The following is a 27,275-nucleotide window of genomic DNA, read 5'->3' as shown; positions in this document are numbered from 1 at the left end:
ATCCCAATCCCTCAGCGTCACACGCTCCAGGGATCTAAACCTTGTCATCACAATGAACAAAACATGCTGGAGGGATAGGTTTAGATGGGAGATAGGAAATTCACCCCGGGGATCATGTCAGTCGCCCTGCTAGACCTGGAGAAGTAAATATTGTGAGAAGAAATATCCAGGGAGTTGTTATGGCTAGGCTTGCATAGGCTTGCATAGGCCCTAGGGCCGATAGCCTAGTACCAACCTATGAACTTATGAACCAATATCCAAAAACAATCTGAGTATGCAAAAGTATGGAGATGAAGATCCACAGCATGCTCCCAGATTCAGAAATGTGTGAGTAACAAAATACTCTTTGGACCTGAGCCCACTGTTCATGAGGGTACAAGTGCAAACTAGCCTCATGAAAAACAAAAATCAATGTATCCAATATCCCACTAACTCCCACTAACAGTGATGTGACTGAGCAGGCCATGGCTAAACAACATCAAGTTAAAAACTTCCATGTTTACCTCAACAAGCTGAAAAATTAAGCATGTATTTGGGCCTCTGGAGGTAGGTATACTTACTGTGACAGCCACATTCTGTTGCTGCACTTCCACCTACACCAGCATCTCTGTCAGTCACAGAATGACCAGATCTAGTAATTTATATTACATGTAAACATACTCTTTTCTGCAGTCGTATCAATGTAGTCTGAAACATTTATGAATTACTGCTTGCCGTCTCTGCAGATAAGGACTTCCTAATACCATGTAGCTGTCCTCACTGACTTACATATCCACAGTCAGTTTTAGATCAGGTTTGAACATCTCTGAAATTCTTTTAGTTGGCTATGATTGCCATGCTAAAATGGGAAGCATTTTATAACAAAATGAACAATCAGTTCTAAGTGAATAATTGTATTTAGCATAAGTGTTTTTCCCTGATATGTTCATCAGAGAAATGCTACATATCACTTGTCAGGATGTGTGATGTGCACTAATATGCCACTGATGTTGAAGACAGTTAACCATAACAGACATATGTTATGGCACTGAAATGGCTGCTGGGCTGCACAGGAATATTATCTATTTTTTTGCAAGGACAGGCTGTGCTGTCAAAGTCAGACTAAAGAAGATGAAGCATCGGTGTCAGCTTCTCCCTGCATTGCTCATTCATCAGACTGAGGTACAGGGAATCTGTTGTAAACTGGGACTCCTTGCTTGTAATAATATGGAATGAGAAATCTTTCAGAATGACCCATTACATTTTCATCAGACTACTGTACAACTACACCTGAAAAAATAAAATGCCTCCATAAACTTGTCACTGGCAGTATTGCGATATACGAATCAGCCCAGTTTAAAAACAGCTAGAAGAGCCAGCAGCCAACACCCTGGTGCTGAGTACACTTTCAGTGGCATGTACTAGTACACGCATTATGGAATAACTACAGAACCCACAGCCAACACCCTGATGCTGGGTAAACTTTCAGTGGCACGTAGTAGTACATACATTATGGAATAACTACAGAGCCTGCAGCCAGCACCCTGGTGCTGGGTACACTTTCAGTGGCACGTACTAGTACATGCATTATGGAATAACTACAGAGCCTGCAGCCAACACCCTGGTGCTGGGTACACTTTCAGTGGCATGTATTAGTACGTGCATTATGGAATAACTATAGAGACCACAGCCAACACCCTGATGCTGGGTACACTTTCAGTGACTCATACTAGTACACGCATTATGGAATAACAACAGAGCCCGCACCCAACACTCTGGTGCTGGGTACAATTTCAGCGGCATGCATTAGTACACACATTATGGAATAACTATAGAGAACACAGCCAACAACCTGATGCTGGGTACACTTTCAGTGGCATGTACTAGTACACACATTATGGAATAACTATAGAGACCACAGCCAACACCCTTATGCTGGGTACACTTTCAGTGGCATGTACTAGTACACGCATTATGGAATAACTATAAAGTCAGCATGTAACACCCTGATGCTGGGTACACTTTCAGTGGCATGTACTAGTACACACTTTATGGAATAACTATAAAGTCAGCATGTAACACCCTGATGCTGGGTACACTTTCAGTCACATGTACTAGTACATGCATTATAGAATAACTACAGAGCCCGCAGCCAACGCCCTGATGCTGGGTACACTTTCAGTGGCATGTACTAGTACACACATTATGGAATAACTATAAAGCCAGCATGCAACACTCTGATTCTGGGTACACTTTTAGTGGCACGTACTAGGATACGCATTATGGAATAACTACAGAGCCCACAGCCAACACCCTGGTGCTGGGTACACTTTCAGTGGCATATACTAGTACACGCATTGTGGAATAACTATAAAGCCAGCATGCAACACCCTGATGCTGGGTACACTTTCAGAGGCATTTACTAGTATACACATTATGGAATAACTATAATAAAAGTGGAAGTGAATAGGAAACAAGGTGGACTGAAGCACCAAGACATGTATTTGGAGGACATTAAGTCCTGTGAAGAACAGCTTAAAAGGAAACAGGATTCCTACACAATACACGTGGGTCAAAAATTAGAAGATGTAATTTTGTCCTTGTGTTTGTATATATATGTAGATATATATATATATATATATATATATATATCTGTATATGTATATATATATATATATATATATATATATACACACACACATATAGATATACATATATATATATATATATATATATATATATCTGTATATGTCTATACAAATATATATATATATATATATATATATATATATATATATATATATATATATACATATACATATACATAGATACCAAAAACAAGATTATGCAAACTACTACAGGTATGGTACTCATGTAAGGACATATACATGATCAAAAAACACAGCATCATCAGAAAACCGAAAGACACTGGAATACGCATATAATGTAATACCTTTTACTGGACCAGCACAGGTTTTGCAATTACTCAGACTTTCAAGCTGGCATGAGTCCTTTATCAGGAGTAATTAAGTTACTGATATTAAATAGTGCTTAAATATACATTTGTGCTTAGAAAGGGAAGTAGATGATTTGATAGTGGACCAACATAGTATTTCTTTCTTTTTTTTTTTTTTGGTTAATTTTTTGTTAGCACCATCAGGTTTCATCAAACCAAAAGTTTAATTTTGAGACCACTGCCAGAAAAGACAAGCAACAGTACAGGACCATATAAGAAGTTAGTATGGCTCATACGAGTGAATGTGAGAAGTAAGCTTCTATGATTGTTTAAACACACACACACACACACACACACACACACACACACAAACACCAAGCACTGTCTTACAGCAGAAGGAACAAGTAGATTGTTTTCTATGATATTTCTATAGATTTGAGCAGTAAAATCATTTTGTTGCTGAATACCAGTAGAGGACAACCTGGTATTTGGAATCTTTGTCATGGACATTGAAGAACATGAGTTGTTCTGAAGCCCTATAAATGATACTTGGTGATCTTAGGGAACAATAACAAACTGAGTCTTGAAAAAAATTCCGGGGAGGCTAGTTTATTCTGGTTCATCAAAACAACATGTTCTCATATTTGTAACACAGTCATTGATGTTGTTGAAAGAAAGGGGTACAATCTAGTGGAAAATGATATGTCTGGCAGGAAAAATCTTCAACTTACAACCCATTTCACTGTTCTTTTCACAACAGAGGACTTGCGGTAAAGTCAGCACTTATGACTTGGTTTGAGGAGTTGGAGGATACAAGTCTGTGTGTGTTTCTTAGTCAGCTGATTTTATGACACATCAGCTGGAGGAGATTTTCACAGGATTTAGGAGCATATTTCATTCCCAACTGGCTGCTGTAAGCCAACATGGGGCTGAAGCTGTCATCCATGAGTAGCTACACTTCGTAAACCGGGAAGACTAGTGTCTGTGCTTTGTGATCATGTGACCAGTTTATAAATACTGTAGAGTAGTGCAGACACAGAGAGGGAAAGTTGTTGCTTCAAATGTGGGGCTTATAATTTGGAATGCACATGGTTGGTGAGGCCAAGAACTGAACAGTAATTTAAATTCTTAAGTCATTAGAACTTCCGTACAACTGGTTACAAGGAAGACCATAAAGAAGTAGTAGTGCACATTGCACTCATTAGTGTGTTTTCCTTTATAGACATGGACACGTGTGGAAGAGGATTACCAGAGTCTCTACCGTCAGCTTGAAGCAGTAGAAAGCAGCATCCCAGCTGTCTGCTTGGTGGAGGAGTCAGAGGACAGACTGGCAGAGCGCATTACTTTATATCAGGTATGGCAGCAACATTTGTCCTTTTCCAAACATGAGCTATGCTCTGGGCACATAGCACACTGAATAATGTAGTCAGCATGCATTACTATTTACATCCTGAAAGGTCAGCATTTAAATGCAAGTGACAGGAGGTTGAAAAACATCTCTTTAATTTTTAGTTACTTTCTCCTCAGCCTTTGAACTACTACCTTATGAGAGGTATTCTTCTTTCATTGTTTATTTGAAGATAACTTGACTAACCACAATGCATGTACTCTTACTAGGGCATTACTGAGTGAAATATGTTATAAATGTTTTCTAACTGACCCTTTTTCAAGGCTACTTGTGCAGTATGATGTCAGGGTATTTATTTGGTTCCTTGCCATTCACACTTTCTCTGCCCCAAATCTCCTTTCAAGAATGTTCATTGGTGGAGTATGATGATTAATCAAGTTTCTCTTCCCGCAGATAAAGAGCTGCCTTGCAGGCCCTTGCATCCAACATAGTTTTTTATTCATTTCTAAATTAAGCCTACTGGAAGAAGTCCTTCTTTTCAGGGTTGACCTGGAAGCATGACCTATTTAAATCATTTTCTCAAGAGGTCCACAGTCTACAAGTAGAAATTAAGGGACTCAAAACCAAGACATAGTAGCTGATAGAATTAATTGTCATATCAGCCCTGTATGGTTCTGAATGGTTGTCAGACTTATGCTTATTCATAAATATAATGTGTAAAGTGCATCCTCACTATGTACACTATATCAATGGGAACAGATGAGTCAATCTCCACTGTTGTATATTTCCAGTCTTGTTTTTATGAAAGACACACTGTAATGCCCAGTACAGCAGTGCATGCTGGTTGTTCCTGTGCTGGGGATGGGTTGGAGTACTGGGTAGTAAGATAGCAGGAGCACAGTGATGCAAGTTATCAGGTGGTCTCTGTGGGTACAGTATGTCTTACTAAGTAGTAAAACTGATAAAACACAATATCCAAAAGGCTTCAAAACCAAAACATATCCAAGGCAGAAGGTCGCAAGTAGCAACTGTTTGGTAAACTGATTAAAACCAAAACAAATAAATTACATATATATTAAGTGCTTTCATCCCTTATTGGAACTTCATCAGAATATAAAAATTGTTAAAGGAAAACTTCACCCTAGAAGTAAAAAAAAAAAAAATGTTTTTTTCACTCTGTCTTTGTTTTCTGACCTATTTTAACACCTCAGAATCACTCAAGTGCTTTATTTAATTTTAGCCTGTTTTCCACAACATGGCTACCAATGGGGCTTAATGTATCAACCTCATTTTGCTCTCCCTCAACCCTTTCTCTTACCCATAATACTTTGTATGACTCATGCCAAACATAAGGAAGTAACTTTAATTTTCCATGCCATTGACATATAATGTGACATGTAATGGGATTTCCGAGAGTAACTGTTATTTTCTTTACCTTCTATAAAAAGACTAATCACCTTCATTTATGTTTGGCTCAGACCTTGTTTTACACTCTACTTGGAAATTATCCAGCCACAGTCAGAAAAGTAACTAAATTGCAGGGCTTTGTTCAATGTTTTCTTTTGTAGTTCAAGAGGAATTGAGTCCCCTCCCCCCATACTACTGCACAGGTGTTAAAAGTGTCACTGCACTGAGAGACTCTTGCAGAATCAATTCCTCTTAGACTACAGTTTTACAGCATTAATATTTCTTCATCAGCATTGTCTACTGTGGGGGTTGCTGTACCCACAAATGATACAACAACCACACGCTATGCAGATGGACTCCTGAAGTTCACACTAATTGGACCAGTAAATATAGTGGTGTTGTATAGTGTGTGAATATTGTATGATTGTTGTATGGCCTGATTTTTCATAGCTAATTGGTGCTTGTGATGCTACTTCAGCAGGGAAAGTCTGCACACTGAGACTTGCCCCATTGGGCTTTGTATTTCATGGATTTTGTTCCTTTCTTGGCACACAGGGCCTACCTCACAGAACTCCACCTTAATGAATACCACTCTTAGGATATTAGAATGGAAAAAGCTGTGGTGTCAAGATCTTTAATCTTAGTTTTCCATTGTGCTGGTATAGCTTTTCATTTTTTTAGTTCAAATTGGTTTAAATAATATATTATTGTCAAAAGTCAATGTTCTTTGAGACTGAAAGTGGAAAACAATTTGGAGGAACAACAGTGACATTTCTAATAGTGTCCCTATTTTCTTTTCCTGCAGCGACTAAAATCAACACTGAATGATCATCAACCACAGCTGTACCAGGTACTAGATGATGGGAAGAGACTGCTGATGTCAGTTAACTGTTCCGACTTAGATAACCAGCTGACTCAGCTTGGGGAACACTGGCTAAACAGTGGCAGCAAGGTAGCCAAAGAACTGCACAGGCTTGATACCATCCTTAAACACTGGAAAAGGTAAGAAAACGTCTTAAAGTTTGTGCCATGGGACAGGATTTAGCAAATCTGTAATCCATCAATATCAGTAATTTTTCATCTAGTCTGTGATCTGCAGATAACATATAGAGATGTCACTCATTACTATAGAACATAATGCTTTTTTTCACTTTTTTGTCACTCTGTGATAGCTTTTTTGTGTTTCTTTTGAGGTGGTTACATGAACTGCTTTTAGTAAATGAAGAACAATGATGAAATAACTGGAAAACCTTTTCCTTATTCATTATAATTCCCCTTCTTTATCCTGTATCACAAGAATATTTCTTCAGATGTATTTTCTGTTCTCTCAGTTTATTATCTCACATATGACTCTGAGTTTTAGTTTATTGTAGTTAAAATATTTTTTTGTAGCCAGCCAGATCTGTCAGAGGATGTTTTTGTTTCAGTGCCTATCACCCAATTTTCATTAGTGGCTATGGAGGTTCATAGTTTCATAGGAGGATACTAGGCTGTTGGCTCTAGGGCCTTTATAAGCCTATCCATGTTATACCCTTGTTCGCTTATTGACCAAGTTTTATGGTCTGTATTTGCAGTGTGAGTCTACGATCAGCACCGACTGCCCTTATCCAAGAGGGACAGAGGTGACACCCTAGGTGCAAATTTATGGTCTCTCATCCAGCTGTCTAAGTTATGCTTAAATAGAGTCATTGAGGAGCTCTGTTTTACAATAATTGGGAGTTTTTTCCAGAGGACTGGCAATCTCTGGGAGACATGTCTGTCTCTCCAGCATGTCCTGTTAATGTCGCAGGCTAGGTCAAGATCCCTAGAGGGAGTGAATCTTGCCGCATTTGACTTGCAGATGTGCAGCATTTCCATTAGGGCAGGGTCAGAGACTGCTCTCTCAGCAGCCTATAAGATACTGAGTACAGTGACAGGACCTCCAGTCTGTCCATGTAGGTCATGTGTTGAAGGCCCTAAATTTTCTGGGTGAGAAACCTCTGAGGTCTCTCCAGCTGCTGCAGGTGTCTGGTGAGATACATAAAGAAGGGAGCAATGTATTCTATTAGTAGTCTGATGATCGAAGAGTACAAGAGACTTATAACATCCTTAGCTCTGGATATGATGCCCTTACTTATGAGATGTGCAACACAGAAGGCCTTACTTACCACCATGGACATATGGCAATCGAAGTTAAGGTTGCTATCAACCTGTGGTCCCAAATCTCTCACCATAGGGTCTGAGCTGTTAATATTGTAATTTGCATGGACTTCCCCTTGGCTGAAAGGGACGATAATGCATTTTTTTGCATTTAATTTAAATCTGTGGCTTTAACACCAATCATTTGTTTGTGTAATCCCTTATTGTAGTATGTCAGCATCATTGGGGACTGTTTGCAGTTTGCAGTCATTGTTGAACTAGGTAAACCACAGAACATCTATTTTTGCCTGGACTTCTGAGAAATAAATTGCAAACAGTAGGGGGCCCAGCACAGATCCTTGTGGTGCACCACTGGTAACTGGACTGCTGGTAGAGGTGGAATCCCCAACTTTGACCGTATGTGTTCTGTAGGTGAGCCTGTTGGCTATGCCTCTAGTGACATATGGGTTAATTCCCAGTATTTTTTTTGAATTTCCAAGTCTTTTGGGTTTTTAATACCGTGACCGAACTGGACCTCATTTCGAAGTCAAAATACAATTAAAGTTCATGAAATTAGTGTTGTTTCAATCTTTGATGTCAGCCAGAAGTGCTCTTTGCAGCACCTGCAATGTGCCCAGTAATGACTCCTCTTGCAATTCGTATGAGGTTACATGTATTAGCAACATATCTAAATACAACTGTAGATTCTTTTTTATAAGACCCATTGCTCCTATTACTACTGGAAGTGTGTAGGTATCTTTCTTCCACATTGCTCTCATTTCTGCCTGCAAAGCTTGATATTTTATGACTTTGTGTCTCTCTGTAGTCAATGGGTGTGGCGATTTCAATGATCAGTGCTCCTTTTGGCTTCTTTTCATGGACCACTATATCCAGTTTTCTAGCATCTATCTTTTGAACTGTCAGTAATGGGTGATCCCATTTGATGTAGATTTCATCATTTTCTATGATGCTTTGTGTCTCATGTTTATAGTGTTTTTCAGTCATACCAGCACAATAATGTGTGCACATTCCCCAGTGCAACTGTCTTGCCACATTATTATGCCTTTCAGTATACAGTCCTTCTTCCATTAGTGTGTCACAACCAGCAATGAGATGTGCAACTGTTTCCAGTTCTGTTTTACAAAATCTACATTTGTCTGTTTCTCCCACATGTTCAATGGACCTTGTAAACAAATGTGTATGCAGCCCACTATTTTGGGCCACCAGTATTAGTCTTTCATCTCTTGATTTTAATTCGCCTCTCCTTAACCATTCCTGCATTTGATCCTGATCACTATGAGGTTCTTCCAGAAGTCTTCTATACTTGCAATTATATTTATGCATTTTTCACATTTCTTGCCTTCTCATCTGGTCCTTCACCTTCATGTTCTTTCTTTTGTTTTTTGGCATATTCATTTAATGCCTGATTTTTATCTACTTCTAGTTTGATTTCTATTCCTGCTTGACGATAATATGTTTCTGCTAGACTAAGCAGAGAAGTCATCTTAGATTTATTCTCCTCATGTTTCAAAACTTTCACTACATTTGGATCTTGTGAGGTCAGCAGATATGTGTGCAGTCCTGCGACTGCAAATCTATACATGTAATCAATTTCAAGAAAGCCCATCCCTCCTTTGGGACGGGAAATATATAATCTTGGTGTATACTGATTTTAATAAATCATTTGGTGAGCATGAAGCATCCTTCTTGTTTTCCTGTCTAATCTATCCAACACATTTTGGGGCCAGTCAGTCACTCCAAAACTGTAAGTTAGGATAGGAAGAGAAAATTGGTTTATAGCTTGAATTTTGTTCCTAAACATCAGTGCTGTTTTTAGGATTAATTTAAGTCTTCTAAATTATTCCTAAGTTTTATTTGCATATGCTCATGTTTTATTGTTGATCCTTCATCAATTCCCAAATATTTATACACTCCCTCTTGCTCAAGTTCTTTCATATCACATTCTTGTCCTAAACTGATGTTTTATTGGTGCTGCAGTTTTCCTGCTTTAAAGGTTGCTTTTGCACATTTATCAAGACCAAATGACATTCTTATATCTGAAAAAGTTTTGACAACCTGCAGTTGTGTTTTCAGTTCCTCATCTAATGAGCTGTACAATTTTAAATCATCGACAAAGAGAAGATGAGAAGTCTTTATACTTTGTAGTTTTCTATGAGCCAAGTTATAGCCATGGCTTAAGCTGTTACGTAGACAGCGTAATGAGTTAAGTGCAAGACAGAATAGCAGCGGTGACAGAGAGTCACCCAGGAATATCCTGTTTTGAATTGTTATCCCTGGAATAATAATTTGTCCTTTATCATGGCTTAATTGCAAAGTGGTCTGCCATTGGTTCATGGTCACTGTAATGTAGTCGATCAGTGTAGGGTGCATCTTATACATTTTTCAGCACTCTTTTATCCATGAGTGTGGGGATACTATCAAATGCTTTTTGTAGTCAGTCCTGCCATACTTAGATTCTTCCACTTTTTACAGTTCTCCACTATGACTTTATTTAACAACAAGTGATACTTTGTTCCATATGACCTTCTTTTATTGCCCTTTTGTTCTGTTGCCAAAATTGAGTTTTCTTCTAAACGACTGGAAACTGTCTGCATCAATCCCAGTATATAGTTTGTACGTCGTCGGAAGGTAAGTATAATATAATAGTATTTTAGGGTAGCTTGCATGTTCACTCAAATAGGAACATTGTTTTTCATGTTGTAAACCAGGTTGGTGTCTGTTTGGAGTGCACATATAAATAGTTCTCACTCATGTCTAAATCTTCATGCAAAGATGTTAGTTACAAATTAGGTAAGATGTATTTATATTTGTATCTGCAAATACAAATATAAATACATCTTACCTAATTTGTAACTAATATAATTGAATAGGTTATTGTTCTTGTATTTTTAACTGACACATTTTTATGTCTCATTCTGGCAATTGTTTTATGTTTATATGATCTCTATAATAATTTTGTGATAGCATTTTTATGTTTTGACTTAAGTCATCAATTTCTATAATGTGTTTTATTAGGTTTTTGCGTATTTGAGGTACTTAATGTCAGTGTGTATATTTTTAGTACATATTGCTTTAAGGATTTAATTTGCTGAGCAATCAAAGTTTAATTGTAGTCTTTATTGATACGATTGTATGTTGGGATAAGATGTCTGAAGAAGTTTAGAAATTTGTCTAAACGAAAGCGCTAACAATAAATGGTCTTTTGGAAGGTACTCCAGCTAATTTGTTTTTGTGTTTATAACAAAAGCCTTCACCAACTAAAGCTATGCTTCATGCTGTTTCAATTCCTTAACAAGTCACAATAACATACTTATCACCAAAATTGAATACGGCCTGCATCTATTAATCTCCAGTTAGGCACAAATATTGAAAGAGTACAAACTACTATAACCAAAATGTGTAAATGTGCACTTCTTGCAGATTTTTAGTCTCATCACTGCCAACCTCTGAATTGCTTTAAATAGCTACCTGTTGATAAAAGAGCAACCTTACCTCACAGATATACAAATTTTAGACCACGTTTTAAGAGATCCAGAGGAGCATGTACATTCTCAGAGTTGGTTCCTTTGATTTGAAATAAACCCCAGTAGATATGATGCAGAATAAAATACTCAAAACATTCAAAATAAAATTAAAATAACAAATGCTGCAAGAAGCCAAATGTATATTCTTTCAAGTAAAAGGATAGTTATTGCAAGTCTTTCTTATGTCAAGCTGGTTATGTATTTCATTACTTTGTTATAGGACCTGCTAGTTATGTCTGTATATGTATTTTTATGCTGTATATGTACTGCTGTAATGTTTGTCTTATGTGCATCACTTTGTTATGTGTCTTTTGGCCTGGGTCAGTGCTAAAAAAAGGTCCACTTACCCACTTAAAAATTGAAATAAATGAATAAATTGCCGAAATGAAGTCATTTTGTTTTCTCTGTATGGCATTCCATTCCTTCTCCTCCCTATCTATATACAAAGAATCGTCTAACATTGGGTATCACAGCACTGTGTAAAGTAGCAGTCCCTGATAGTGTTGATTGATACTGAGTTCTGTGATTTAACTTGTAAGCTAAAGAAGTCTGCCTTTTTCTTAAATTCTTGCCTTTACCACCATTAAAAATTGATTGTAGATTGCTTTTAGTAAAATTGGGGTTTATAGTATTACTCACACCTGACTATCCAGACTTATATGTTTGATGTTTTTGCAGAATGTTTCATTTTCACATGCAAAGATGTTGATGTTATAGCTCAATGTTTTCCCTATAGATTCTGGCTACAGATAAGACAGTAAATGCTGTTGACAGCTGAAGAAGCATTAAAGAGAAATTACAAAATGGACTGAGCAAGCATAATAATTTCACTGTTGATAGAGTGAACAAACTTAATTGCAATGGTAATTTCCAAAATATATTTTTTAAATGTTATTTTATTGTTCGTTCATCTGTGAAACAGGAAAATCTAGTGGCTCTTTCATTTTGAACATTACACGTGCAGGATAGAGTCTGCACTTGTTATTCACAGTACTGATACCTACTTTATACACTGTTGTAGCAGCCAGGTTTGTCTCTTTGACTCATCTTATAAAAGCACAATATTCAGGAGTAGTGCAGTCAGTTTTGAAAATATACTACAAATATCCTGTTAAGGTTATATAATTTCTGTTCACAAGGCCAGTTACTAGTATTTAAAGTATGATGGGCCAGTTAACCCAGACACGGTGCCTATGACTTGTCACTTGGATGACATCTATAGGAAGCGCAAGGTGCTGAGAAGCATGGGTCTACTGAGCACAAACAGTCCCTGTACAAGCACAGTGGCTGGGAAATTCAGCATGCAGAGGGACATTGCTCCCAGAAGGCAGCACCCAATACAGCTTGAAAGCACCACAAGAGGGAAGGGAAAACTACAAAGGGGAGGGTAGTCCAGTCTACTAGACATGGAACCTGGCCTGTTCCCCATCACAAGATTCATGCTCTGCTTTGGATGAGCAGGCTGATCACACACTCTAAACAAGAACAAATGGTTAATAGAACTCTCGCCTAGCCCAGGCCTTCATCCCCAGTACAACAAATAAGCTAATTGGTTAAAAGCAATGAAGCCACCAGGTATATCTGGTGAAGTAAAAGTCTTACTACTGTTATAATGGTCTGAATGAATAGATTGTAGTAGTTGACATTGTGCTTTGTTGTGGGAGAAGGCATATGCTCCTGCCACTGCCTTATCTTTTCATTTGAGAAATAATAATTGTTATTATCCTTTCCTGTTTGCAGGTACCGAAATGAATCCAGTGAGTTAGCTCTGTGGCTTCAGTCAGCCATGGATCGGTTAGAGTTTTGGACCCAACAGTCGGTAACAGTTCCTCATGATTTGGAAACGGTCAAGGACCACCTTCATGCATTCTTGGTAAATAAGACATGGTGGGATGGTGTGCTATACCGCTAAATGCTTAGCTTGAGAAAAACATGCTGACCTAAAGCTCACAGTAGTGCAAGAGAACTGAGAATTTTTACCTCAAATATATCTTTTTCTTAAAGGCTTTTTTTTTTGGGGTAAACTGCTAGCCTCTCAGTCAGTTCTGCTTTATATCATTGTACAACTAATGTGCTGCCTTCTTTTCTCTAGACCTTTCACTTGTAGAGGGAAAACCTTTAGGTTAAGTTCCTCCACTCCAGTTATTAACCTCCTGGAATCACTGCAGAATATCAGATTTTCCTGTTGCTTAAAGAATGTGTACTTCTCTGTTGTAGCTTTTGATGAATGATGTGGTATTTTATTTGAGTTACAGATATTTTATTTAGTAATGAAGTTTTTGAAGTGCTGAACCCTGATTGTTTTAAAATGGTACACTGTATGCTTCCTCACACTGATTTTTATACCGTCTGCATTTACTGTTTTGAGATGCAGCATGACCCTTTGGCCTCAAAGCTCTGCATGTTATTGCTTGTTTCTTCATTTGAGGACCAATGCATGTGCGTAATACTGTGCCCTACAGATAAACCTAGTTATTACTTCCATTCTTTTAAGGGATGTTCAGCACCAGGATTCTGTCACTCTAAAATCATCCATCTGCTTACTGTCCCTTTAAGAGGTGACATCTCAAGATAATGTCATCTTGGCCATCTGTATTTTTCTCAATGAACAGTAGCTATTTCCATTTAAATAGAGCCATTCTTGTGGAACATGGCTGTGTAGTCATTGTGAATCCACAGCAGATTATCATGCCCTCTGTACTCGTATGAATTAAATAGTGGATGATAAATTAATAGGTGGCATGCCACGTTCAGGCTTGTCAGCTAAGATGCACATCTTTTACTCAGTTTCTCATTTTCCTCATCTGATCTTTTTGACATTTAAAACTTAAGGTGACCTTTCATTTTCCTGTTGTAAGAAATGAGAGACGTCATCTGTTTAGGTTATTTTTTTCTAAAAGGTTCAACCTTCAGGGGTTCCACAGCAGGATTATTTCTATCACATGCATAGTTTTACTTTATCTTTGTTGCATTTCTTAGCTGTATTTCCATTTGTTGCTAGTTACAGTGCTACTAAAATCAGAAAATCAAAATATAGACATGTAAATATCTCTACCAGCTGTTTTCTATCATTTGACTTTGATAGTTATGTGCAGTACATGGAGAAAAGTCATTAATAACAGATGGTAGGATCTCAGATATTATTGTACCATATTATTTTCAGTACAGTTTATAGTCAATTGTATGTGCTCATCAAGCTGTATTGTAACTCTGCAGCTGAGGAGAAACACTTAGATAATCAGTATTTAAAATTGCTTATTTATTTTTTATTGACTTTTTTAGTATTGAAGTGAGTATATCTGATCACCAAACAAAATAATAGACTGTGTAAAATTAAATTCTACATAGAAAAAATATATAGTTGGTTAGAAAAAAATAAAAGAATTAGGAAAATTAAGCCTATCTTAAAATGTAATTGTATGGACTTTTAGAAAGAAGCCTTGAATTATAAATCTATATCAGGGATGTTAGCTTATATTAACAGGACCAGGGGTAGCAATCAAAAGGCAGTCTACCCAAGATCTCAAGACAGGTCCTGAGAACACCCACCGTTGTTTTTTAGGTATGGGTGTGCTTATGTGTATGTGTGGTAAAGGACAGGATAAATTCGTATTTGTTTAAGAACTTTAATGCTTTATAATTTCCATTTCAGGAATTTTCAAAAGAGGTAGACACCAAGTCCTCACTGAAGTCATCTGTCCTGAGCACAGGGAATCAGCTACTACGGTTGAAGAAGACAGACACAGCAAGTTTGCGTGCTGGCTTGACACAGATAGACAGTCAATGGACAGAGCTACAGACACGTATTCCAGTTGTACAGGAAAAGCTTCACCAGGTACATCATAACTGAACATATATGGACAGTAAACAAGATGTTTCAAACTTGGTTTACCATTTTATCTGTTTTATTTATTTATTTTACATTTGTTTACTGGGAAAGTCTGACTGGACATAGGTCCTTTTTCAGTGGAGGCACACGGAGAAAAGCTCCAAGAGTAACAAATACATACAATAGAGAAACAAATCCAACCAAGTGAGAAGCAAATATATACAAGATAGTGGTTCCAGACTCAATAAGTACAGCAATAGTAATTTACATAAAAATGGTTATTTATTTTCTAATTATTTATTATGTCTAACAGTTGCAGATGGAGAAACTGCCATCCCGCCAAGCAATGACTGAGCTGATGAACTGGATTGCACTGATGGAAGGAGTTATTAAAGAGGATGAAGAGAAGCTCCGCTGTGTGGCAGGCTCTGAACCAATACATGAGTATCTACAGAAGTACAAGGTACAATTAATGAAATAATCTTAGTAGATGTTCAGAGTTCTTCTGGTCGCAACTTATTTCGCTATATTTTTATTATGCGTCCATTGTTAACCATCGGGCCAACCAGTGACTGACTGACACCTGTCCAGTTGGCCATTCATCTGCATTAGAGGTGGCAGCATATCACTGTAGGGCTATCTTCCCAGCAGATAAGGTGCTTTTGTGCCCTCTGTGCATCAGCCATCAAAGTGGGGCCTACAGTACTGGGCCCAGTGATGGTGTTTATGCTTCCATATACTCTGATGTCCACCTTCAGTGTATCAGCACTGCTTGGCAGGTCAGAATGCTTATACTGTGTCGTGGCTTTTGCTTTACTGCACTTGGCCTCTGCCATGAGTCAGCAGCAGAGTAGGCTGAACTACCTCCTTCCCCCAGGACAGGTGAGTGACCATAGCTACTCTCTTTCTGTCATTCCTGCTTGGCTAGTCCGTCTGTTGCCTGGGTACTAACTGATCCTGAACTGGCTTGAGTGCAATCAAGTCTATAATTCTCTGTATCTTGGAGATGGATTTCCATAAGTTACATTTTGTCATGTGAAAAAGAAGTGCCTGAAGGTATTCTATGAAATTATGTAGCTAATTAAAACACGTCACATTTCTCTGATGGTCTTACGGTTATAAATTGATGATAGGCTAGTTAACTGTGTTAATGACAATACTAATCTACAAACCGCCATGCAGCTAGCTAATACCTCTAGAAAGGCCTGTGATATCATGCTGATATGCAAAGCCAAGCACTCCTCTGTGATATTTAGTCAGGCCCTGCAAGCCAGAAGAGAGGCTGTTAAGCGTGATAAAGAAAAGAAAGAAAGAGTAATCAGTGGTTTGAGTCTCAAAAGCAACAAATGTACTTTGGTTTAAATATATACATCAGATCAAACAAAAATTGTAGTAGCTGTCTGCAAGCTGTTTATAAAATGGAAACATCTGATTAACCTGTCCGCAAGATACATGAGGCCTTTGCTAAAACAACTTGGATAAGGCATTGTTCTTACTTCTCCACTGCAATCCTCAGCAGCATTATAGTAACTAACACAATGCTAAGCAGCAAAAAGAATCTTTTTCCATATTAAAAACATAAAACCTAGTAGGACTGTTGGTATAGATGTCGTATCAAGTGGCAACATAACCGTTTTTTCCTAACTTATCAGATCATTTTCTCCTAGATACAGTAACATAAAATGTCTTCACTATTTCCTTAACCACAAGAAAAGAATCCACTATCTGGAAAGCCACTTTATTATGATAAAGGGAAGAATGATGTGGTAGAAAGTTTCATCTTATCAGTTTCCTCAACAGCAGCATTGACCTTATTGAATGCTGTAGCCTAGATTTATTCGGCAGCAGTTTAACAGATGTTAGTGTCTGTGATTGTCATTAGCATGGATTTATAAAGAGAAAACTTACCACGTCCATTGCCCGTCATTTTCATGATATTGTTAATTTGCCCTGGAGGCCTGTCTTTCTTTTTTTTTTTTTTTTTTTTTTTTAAAACAGGTTTATTGTTTTAACATACAAGAGAAATATCATATCAATTTTATACAAGTAATTAAAAATAGATATGATTATAACATTCAACAAAACAACTAAAGTATTTACAAAGACATCCACTACAATCAGATCAATTAATTAAACTAAAATACCATGCTATTGAAATTAGGATTTTTTTAACAAATTTTGTAAATTATCCCATACAATATAATAAGATATTTTTCTAGTTGTTCTTGACCTAATTGTGTTTATTTCCATATGACACACTATATTCATAACATTTTTAAATTCATTGAACGAAGGAGGTGTATCTGAAATCCAATTTCTGGTTATTATTTTCCTAGCCACTGCTAAAATAGACCATAACAAGGGAAGCTTAACCTTTTTAACACTTTGAGGTACAGGTGTGTTGAATAATATAAGAGATTTAGAAATAATCAAATTATCTGTAAAAAGAGCCTGCAAAAATTCATTAACTGATTTCCAGTATTCTTTCAATTTTATACAGTCATAAAACATATGAGCCCAGTCAGCATTAATTTCTACATTACATCTCTTACATAGATTATCTTTATTATTTATTTTACTCATCATCAAAGGTGTATAAAAAGATCTATGTAAAAATTTCCATGTATAAAGTCTCCAGACAATGGAAGACATAGTTCTATAGGCAGATTCCAATATATATTGTTTATCTTGTTGATTTGGTGGGTCCCCATTAATAGAAGTGAAATAATTCCAGTATGTATCTACACTGTAAAAAAGTTTCTTGTCTGATAATTTTATGTATGTATGAAAGTTTACCTTTATCAGAAACTTTATGTTGTAAATTTAGTATCAAGTAATCAATCAGTGTTGGAATAGATTCTTTAACTGTTATAGACATTAGATCTATTGTATCAATGAGATGTTGTCTAAAGGTCTGAACCTCTAACCAGCAAGTTTCTCTTAGATCAAATTCTTGTTTTAAGAAATCTAGATTTTTAACTTTATTATCAGATATCAACTGGTACCAGTACTTTAGATCATTATCTATAGCTAAATGAGTTCCTTCAGAAGTAGATAACAAAAGCATACCCTGAGTATACATTATAGGGAATATAATAAAATTCCATCCCCTATACTTAGGGTGCATGAATATAAAGTTACGATAGCTAATAATAATATTTAATGGGTAACAAACCATATGTTTAGGTGTAATAGGTGAAGTACAAAATTCCTTTAGTAACCATAACATGGAGTTATTTACAATCATATTTTTATGTGTTAAGGAGATTTTCATGAAGTGCATACTAATTAGCTCCCAATAATCTTTCCATTTTGCGACATATGACTGATCTATTAATAAAGTAATAACTTTTACAATAGAAGAAATAGTATATAAATTAAAGTCTGGAAAAGAAATACCCCCTTGAGACCAGTTATTAGCATGTTTCTTTAATGCAATCCTAGGTGTATTAGGTGCCCATAGGAAATTTAACATTAGTGTATTCAGTTTCTTGATAATTATTTTTGTAGGTGGAAGTATTATTGATTGTATTAAGTATAAAATCTTGGGGAATATTATCATTTTAATAATTGTAAGTCTCTCCTCCATAGTAAAAAACATATTATTCCAGGTATTAAAAAGATTTTGTATATTATGAAAACAGGTATTATAATTATTATATATAATAGATTTAATATCTTTAGATAGTATTATACCTAAATAAGTTATCTGACCTGAATTGGGTACATATTTAGTAAAATTACTAATGAGAATATTTTTTCGTGTATATATAGGTAGTATTTTAGTTTTTACTTCATTGAATATTAAACCAGAAATACTTTTAAAATTCATCATTTTATCAAATAGAGACTGCATAGAAGAATTAGATCCTGCTGATGTAATTAGAACATCATCTGCAAAAGTTGAATTTTGGATGTTGTATTTTCATCTATTTCAAAACCCTCTATGTCAGTACTGTTTCTGATCAAATTAGCCCAAGGCTCCATTACTAAAGTGAATAATAGTGGAGAAAGTGGACATCCTTGTTTTGTACCTTTAAGAATAGGTATTTTCGTGAAACATATGTTCCTACCTTAATATAAGCCAACGTTCCTTTATATAAATGCTCAATTAGATTTACAAATGCATCTGAGAAGTTTGTGCACTTCAGTAAGGTAAACAGATAGTCCCAACTTACTGAATCAAATGCTGAACTTATATCAAGACTAATAAGTGTTAAATCTTTCTTTTTCCTATTTGCAAAATCAATTAATGTTAAAGTTCTTCTTATATTATCAAAAGTATTTCTATTTACAATGAAGCCTGTCTGATCTATATCTATAATGCTGGGAATGATTGTCTTCAATCTATCAGCAAAAATACTCATAAACATTTTATAATCAACATTAAGTAATGAGATGGGCCGATATGAAGAACATCTAGTTGGATCTTTATTAGGTTTTAAAATTGCGGAAATAAATGTATATTGCCAAGATGGGGGGGTTATTAACTCAGTTTGGGCCAAAATAAAAACCTTATGTATTAATGAATATGTACTTTTAGAAAGGATTTTATATATCTCTGGTATAATACCATCATTACCCTGTGCTTTGTTTGGTTTAAGCTTATTTATTTGTGTAATAACCTCTGTATATGAAATACTTTTGTCCAATAGTTTAATCTGTTGTTTATTAAGCTTTTTATTCATGTTTGTGGTTATAAACTCCTTTATTTTATCTTTAGGTTCCATGTTAATGTTATTATTGTTAATATTGTGAAAGTGATTTCTAAATTCATCTAATATTTCTGGTAGACTAGAAACATTTTTCTTTTTCCTTAGAGAAAAGATTTCTTTGATATGGTTTTGTTTATTCAACCTTTTTGTTTTATTTTTAAGTCTATGTAAGTATTTGGGGCTTATTGAGTAAGACAAAAACTTGTATTTCTCTAGAGTTATTTTAACTTTATGAGTTAAAATTTCTTTATATCTGTCATTTAGTTTGTTTATTTCTTCAATGACTTTCTTATCCATAATATTTTCTTTATTATTATGTTTATAAGAGTCTAATTTACTTTGAATATCTAACAATTCCTTATCCCAAGATTTCCTTTTATTATTATACCATCTTATACTTTGTCCATATAGATATGATTTTAAGGCATCCCAAACATAGACAATGGAGACTTCAGGAGTATTATTTATGTCTAGAAAATGTTGTACTTCTGAAAGTATATATTCTTTATAGTCTTTTAGTTGAGTTAAGTATGCTGGTATCCTTTTGATCTGAACATTATGAGTATTTCTTATCATGAATTCAAAAAAATTGAATTATGATCAGATATAGGACATGAAATGATTTTGGAATTAATTAAATCTGTTACCATCTGGTTAGAAATAAAGACCCTATCTATTTTTGAATAAGTTTTGTATCTGTTAGAAAAAAGGTGTATGGTAATGATTTTGAATCTATCTGATTATTAATATCATTCAAATGATAAGAATTAGCAAAATCATTTAAATGTTTTGCATTAGATGTAATTCTTCTTTTTCCTATAGTGGTAGTATCACTTTCATGTAGTATACAATTAAAGTCACCAGCTAAAATAATATCTCCTATAGAGAATGATATAATCTTATCAAGATGATGTTTCACTGTATTAATACCAATTCCAGGTATCCAATATACATTAATTAAAGTGTAAGTCTTCCCATTAATTTGTATTGTAACCATACAAAACATTCCTTTGTCATCCTGATAAGACTTATTGGTTTTAGGAATAGGCATACTTTTATTCCATAAAATAGCCACTCCTCTTTTTTTTCTGAGTGTGCTCTGAACTAACCAATACTGCATATTTGTCTGTGGCTAGTTTATCAATATCTTTTTTCAAGAGATGTGTTTCTTGTAGGAAGACTAAGTTGGCCTTATGTAAATTAATGTATCTTATTAGGCTTGCCCTTTTACACGGATTATTCAATCCATTAATGTTTAAAGAAATTCCTTTTAAAGATGTCATTTGGCATTTTTAAAACTTAAGAATCTTATGATCAAAATAACAAATAACAACATATGTAATGTTACATCTCCTCCTTTAGGTATACCTTTAAATATAGCTGTATTTATTGAATCTCTTATAGGATTTTGTATAGGATTCAATTTTGTTAGTAGTGACAATGAGTGTACAAAATATATTGTGGATGTCAAAACTGTATACATATAACAATGAACAAGTGAAAATAATATAAGGATTAAACCTTGCATCCAGCCTGGAGTTAAAAACTCCAACTTAGAGTAGTATTTACCACTCAAGTTAACCCCCTACCCTAAGCAGCAGTACCTCAGCTACCACCTTATCAATTTAATACTGGTTATATTTAACTTAAATTAACAGCTTTCAATTCAATTATCTAGCAAGACAAGACTACACATTTGATAAAACAGCATCATATAAACTAAAATAAACTTTTTAAAAAAACTATTCATACTACTATATACATCTATGTAATATAATACACTTGTATTTAAATAGCATTCAAATAAACTTGATATTAGGAACCAAGAGGAGAGAGAGAAATAAAAGACGTGAAAGAGGGAGAGAGAGTGAAAGAAAGAGAGAGAAAGTATGTAAAAATAAGTTCTAACATTCATTTAAATGAAAAACTTTGGCTAATATGGTTCAGACATTACATATATTAAGATGCATCTATTTTCTGTCATGTAAATACAGTTAATAGCTTCCAGAAAAAAAACCTTGACTTGCTTGTATATGAGCATTTTCCTCATACTCATTATTGTCAATAGAATAAAATATTACATTTATAGAAGTTGTTATAAATCATACTGCATAGTTATGCAAATTCTCAGAAACACTTGCATTATTGTAAAAAAAAAAAAAAAAAAATCTGCATTTTGTATGTCTATACTACCGCTTTAAATGTAGTCAACAGCTTCCAGAAAAAAAACCTTGAATTGCTTGTATATGAGCATTTTACTCATACTCATTATTGTCAATAGAATAAAATATTACATTTATAGAAGTTGTTATAAATCATACTGCATAGTTATGCAAATTCTCAGAAACACTTGCATTATTGTAAAAAAAAAAAACATCTGCATTTTGTATGTCTATACTACTGCTTTAAAATATATCACAAGACAATTTCTTCCAGAATAGAGTTATAAAGTTATTTATGCTTGTCAATCAGATGAATTAAATGAGTTATAGTAATGTATATGTTTGGAACATAAGTTTTGAACACAGATTAGTATGCTGCAGTCAGGTAGATTTTCAAAAACACTTGAATAAATGTTTCATTTTCTTTGCCTTCTAAAATAAGACATTTACTTACTACAAGAAACTGCATCATTTAAAATCATTATAATTGACATATTTTATGAATTATAACATAGATATTTAAGTAATTATATAAAATAACTCACATTTAAATGTCAAAGAGTTCATTTTCCTTCACATAGTCACAGTTGCATCAGTTCTACTTCCTGGTAGAGTGTTCTTCCTGAATCTGTGATGTGTCAGTGTGATATTTGGGTGAAAGGTCAGGTTAACTGCTTTCAGCTTCTCTGTGAGAATTCTGAGAGTTGAAGCTTTTGAAACAGTATGAGGACACTGTTCATGAAGTAGCCCACATCCCAGATTGTCTCCCTTAACATTTTGGCGGGAAACTTGTTAAAAACTAGTGACAAACATTCATTTAGCAGTATTAATGCATCTAAACATGACAAAACCTTCACGATGTTCCCCACAGGTTACCACAGCCTCTATGCAAGTGAAATCAAGCCCAAAGTTATTAATAGGTAATAAAACTCAATATCACTGTCCCAAGTCAATTCTATGCAAATTTCATTATTTACTGTGTCTATATGATCAAAAGCATTTCTATATATACAATGGAATATTACTTACTGTTTATATTAATAGAGTTAAAAATAAAACACATTATTTACTATTATTTAGTTCTAATTATTATTAGTTAAAGCATGACATATTATTTACAAACAAGCATAAGCAGTATAATCAAGAAAGTATAATTAGGAATAGCATTTGAAGAACATATAAACTTTTTACAAGGAATAAATATGTTATTATTCTATTTATCATATTTTCATTACTCTTCTCTCCCTGCCCCCCCCACCCTTTACCCACTACATAATCTAAATAGAATGTCATTGTTTAAACAAAGAAAAGAAGGAAAGGAGAAAAAAAGGAAAAAAAATGTATCTAATTACTGACCTTACTTCTCTTTTTCAGAAAGAGAAACAAATTGAATAATAGTTTGTTATTAGTTCCTCAGATATTTTGACTGGTTATGAAACAAAACATTTCTTTGCACACAGAGAATAACTTTGATTAAATCTTTTTCAGAACATTTGTGGCTTTCTGGAAATGCAGGAACTATATTTAAAAAGATTAATAATGAAGTAAAATGATGGGAGAAAAAAAAGAAAAAACATAGAACAAATCATTTGTTCTTTAGTCTCTTCTTCCTCTCAGAAGTCTTCCACGAAGTTTCAGTTGCCAGTCTCTTTAATGAAGGACTAGCCCATTCCATTTCCTCTATTTTATCCAAAACCTTATTTTTTTTGATAAACAGTAAAGCACAGTCTAAGTCATCAAAAATTTTAGGACCATCAGGAAGGAAGATTTTTAGCTTGGCAGGAAACAGAAGGTATGTTTTAAACTGTGCTTTTTTAAGCTCCCTTATTAGTGGCAGAAAAACTTTTCTTTTAGCTATTACCAAGGGAGAATAGTCATTGTCAAAATGCACAGTTGTCTCATTAAACTTAACAGGAGCTTTAGCCCAAGCAGATTTAAGAACCATCTCTTTATCAAAAGATGATAGAAATCTAACTATAACTGATCTAGGATAGTTTTTGTTAGAGTTAGTATTAGCTATAGATCTATGTGCTCTTCGATACCAAAAGAGAATGCTTCTGGTAAGTCTAAAGTTTTAGGGAGCCATGTTGTTAAAAAGAAGTAATATTATTACCTTCAATATTTTCTGGCAGTCCAAAATCCTAATGTTATTAGCCTAGATCTATTTTCCAAGTCATCCAGCTTTGTTTGTAAGTGTGTATTTTGTTTCAGCAGAAACTCAATGTTGATTTCCTCTTCTTGGATTCTATTTTCCATGTCATTCACAGCTTCTTCTATGCCTGTCATCTGGATCTTCTGTTGTTGCAGGTCTATATGTAACAAGTCTATTTGTTTTGTAGTTTTTTCTATGAAGGTATCAGTTTTAGTATCCATTTTATCCATCTTAGCAGTACGTTGCTGGATTATAGTTATCAGAGACTGAAGTTCTTTCTTGATGCTGGAGTCCTGAGAATTTGTCTTACTGGAACTCATTTCAGACTGATAAACTGACAGGAAAATTTCCAATGTGATTTCTGACAGGAATATTATTAAAATTTCCTTTCTTTTTTAGATATAGTTCAAGAACTATATAAAACAAATATATTTAGAAAGAAAATTACTTCAAAATTCCTGTCAGTGTAATGAAATTGGTGGAGCTGAAGAAATCTGCTGCTATCCTGTGTTCATCCTTCAAGGCCTGTCTTTCTGTGGGCATTATTGCCTTACATCTAAAGTAATTTAAAACCATGATTGTTACGGTTGTGTGAATTTCAGAATGAGAGCTGTATCCCAACATGCTGAATAAAGACTGTAAATGCAGTTGAAGAGTCTTTTCCTTTAAACTTCTTTTTACTGTGGGGCAAGACCTCTCACCCCTGACCTTATATATGTTAACTCTGTGGTTGCCATTTCACAGAGAAAACTGAATATTCAGAGAAATGGCAGTTTTACACACAGTATATGTAAAACCAGCCATTATTTACATTATGGGTCTTAGCATTCCAAGTTCTAACCACTCAAATGTTTACCCATTCCCTCCCCTGTAGAACTAATTGGTATTGGGTTAAATGGGGGATCAGCTTCCTTGAGAACAAAATTGATGAAAAAAATACAATTTCCCACATGGTTATTGTGATGTGTAACATGAATTTGAGTTAGGTTATCTGTTTAACAAAGTAGGAAGTTGTTGTTGTTGTTAGTAGCATAATGCCATTTACTTTCTTCTAAAATAGTAATCCTTTTAAAACAACATTTCAGTTCTACATGGAAATAAATCTGAGCATGACTAATATGATGTAGTCGATGACATATTCTATGATCTTAACTTGTGGAAATTGTTGAAGGGGTAGTTATAATAAAACCCTGACAAGACATCGCTCCCTCACACCACTAAGAATAAATCTGGCATCTCTGATGCCTGTAGACTTTAGGGTGAGTGATGTATATCACAGGATGGGGTTATTTCTCTAAGACCAGGGTTTTTCAGAAATGTGCCGCCATACTAGGTAACTACATTTATACATAGTTTCACTAAAAAGGCTGAGTTCTGTGACTTTCTATATTTTCAGTTTGATTGCTTTGCTTTATGAGATTTATTTATTTTTACCTTTCCACTTCTGAACAATTTATCAATTATGATTTTAGCATTAAAGTGTCTAGCTGTCTGAATTAATGTACTGATACTCTGCAGTACGTCTGAATCAGAGGTGCTGACTGTCCATGTAGTGGGTGACTTTAGGGTTATTCACAGCCTGGGGTTCAGTAGGTGACTGAGCATTTGTTATATATGCTATAGGACAATCTGTAATACAGTACAACACAGTAAGCTCTATACTTATGTTACTGTAACGTAATATGTTCAGAAATTGTATGTGTTTTTAAATGTTTCAAACGTGCTAATCCTTTTTATATCAGGTGGCTTATTCTAATTTAGTTTAATTCAACTTTTAATGCTTATGAAAACACTCGTCGCTAGTATCAATTCATAGAGTCTAAAAATATATTGACTAGTAGCTACAGTATGGTGTACGAACATTTTAGTGTTCCTGAAGTATCCAGGTTCCTTATAAATGGAATGCAGCATTCAAAAAATTTCTTTAATTAGTCTGCATTAACTTCTTAATTGGAAAATTGCTTGAGTTGTTTGTTTTAATTTGGCGCCTTTTTAGATTTATTTGTACAAATAGATGGTTTGAATTTTAATTGCATTGTCTGATGAAGCGTGGTGGTGACCACGCGAAAGCGCTTACAATAAACGTTTTGGTCTTCGTATACTGGATTATCTGTTACTTACTTTAAGAAAGTGAATTTATGGTTCCTGATCTAATGACTTTATGTTGTACTCCATTGCTTACTGCATATTGAAGCTTACTGCATACTGAACCAGCGAAGCTGTTGCTTCTGTTTTACTGCTTTGCCGCTACACTTTTTGTGAGCTTTAGTCCGTATCGGATACATTGCAATTTCACACAGTTCCGTGGTGAGAGAACCTGGTTGCTTTCTTCATTTTTGCCTCCAGTTACAGGCATTCTCTCTTCAGCTGCCGGTGAAGAGTTTTTTTGATTACTACTTTCTCCACACTTTATTTTCACCGCCAGCACACGATGGATATCGCTGATATTGAACTTGACTATACTCCAGGGACGAGGGAAGCAGTAGTGCACCTAGAAGATTTATTACATGTACAGGCTAACCCTTTATTGACTCTGGACTTCTCGCAAACCGAGCATGTCACTCCCGTGAACACAGAAGGTTTTAATATTTCCGACTTTAACCTCATATCTAAAGCATTAGAGGATGACATGTACAAATTGCAAAGATATGCCTGGCAAAGGCAACACCTAGAGGCTTGTCTTCATTATTCCATTGTACCGAGAGGGATGCGGGTCATGTGTATGCCGTCCTACGGTGAGGCACATCCAGAACTCCTCAAAAAATGGCAGGATTTGAACATTGACCTCGGACACAGGTACATCAGGCTTCTCCTTGATTATTTTTCTCCTTTAGAAACTGAACTGAGAGATAAGGTTGATGCTAACTTTAAAGACCTTAGCCACCACTTTAAAGCGGATTATTGTATTCGCAGATTACGTAATATATGTTTACAAGTAAATGCCTTCAGCGAAAGACTGAAGGCAACAAAAATGCGTAAGCTACAAAGGGACTTCCAAGACTTCAAATTAAGACAAGTATTTGTTTGGCCAAGAGGCAATAACTTAATACACAATGAGAATGGT

The 27,275-nt window shown here is 35.1% G+C and overlaps 1 protein-coding gene across 3 annotated transcripts in view; it reads left to right on the top strand.

Annotated features, from left to right (window-relative positions):
- SYNE1 (spectrin repeat containing nuclear envelope protein 1) overlaps positions 1-27,275 on the top strand; it is a 2,173,401-nt gene that overhangs the window by 1,133,099 nt on the left and 1,013,027 nt on the right. For all 3 annotated transcript variants that reach the window (XM_044089035.1, XM_044089189.1, XM_044089105.1), the window contains 5 exons: positions 4,158-4,289; positions 6,496-6,692; positions 13,094-13,226; positions 15,006-15,188; positions 15,496-15,645. In XM_044089035.1, coding sequence (XP_043944970.1) covers positions 4,158-4,289; positions 6,496-6,692; positions 13,094-13,226; positions 15,006-15,188; positions 15,496-15,645 — 795 coding nt within the window. The remainder of the gene's footprint in view (positions 1-4,157; positions 4,290-6,495; positions 6,693-13,093; positions 13,227-15,005; positions 15,189-15,495; positions 15,646-27,275) is intronic.

The sequence above is a fragment of the Protopterus annectens genome, chromosome 1.part0 (assembly GCF_019279795.1).
Source record: "Protopterus annectens isolate FY-2018-M chromosome 1.part0, PAN1.0, whole genome shotgun sequence".
Classification (NCBI taxonomy): Eukaryota; Metazoa; Chordata; order Ceratodontiformes; family Protopteridae; genus Protopterus; species Protopterus annectens.
This window is presented reverse-complemented; position numbering and strand designations above follow the sequence as displayed.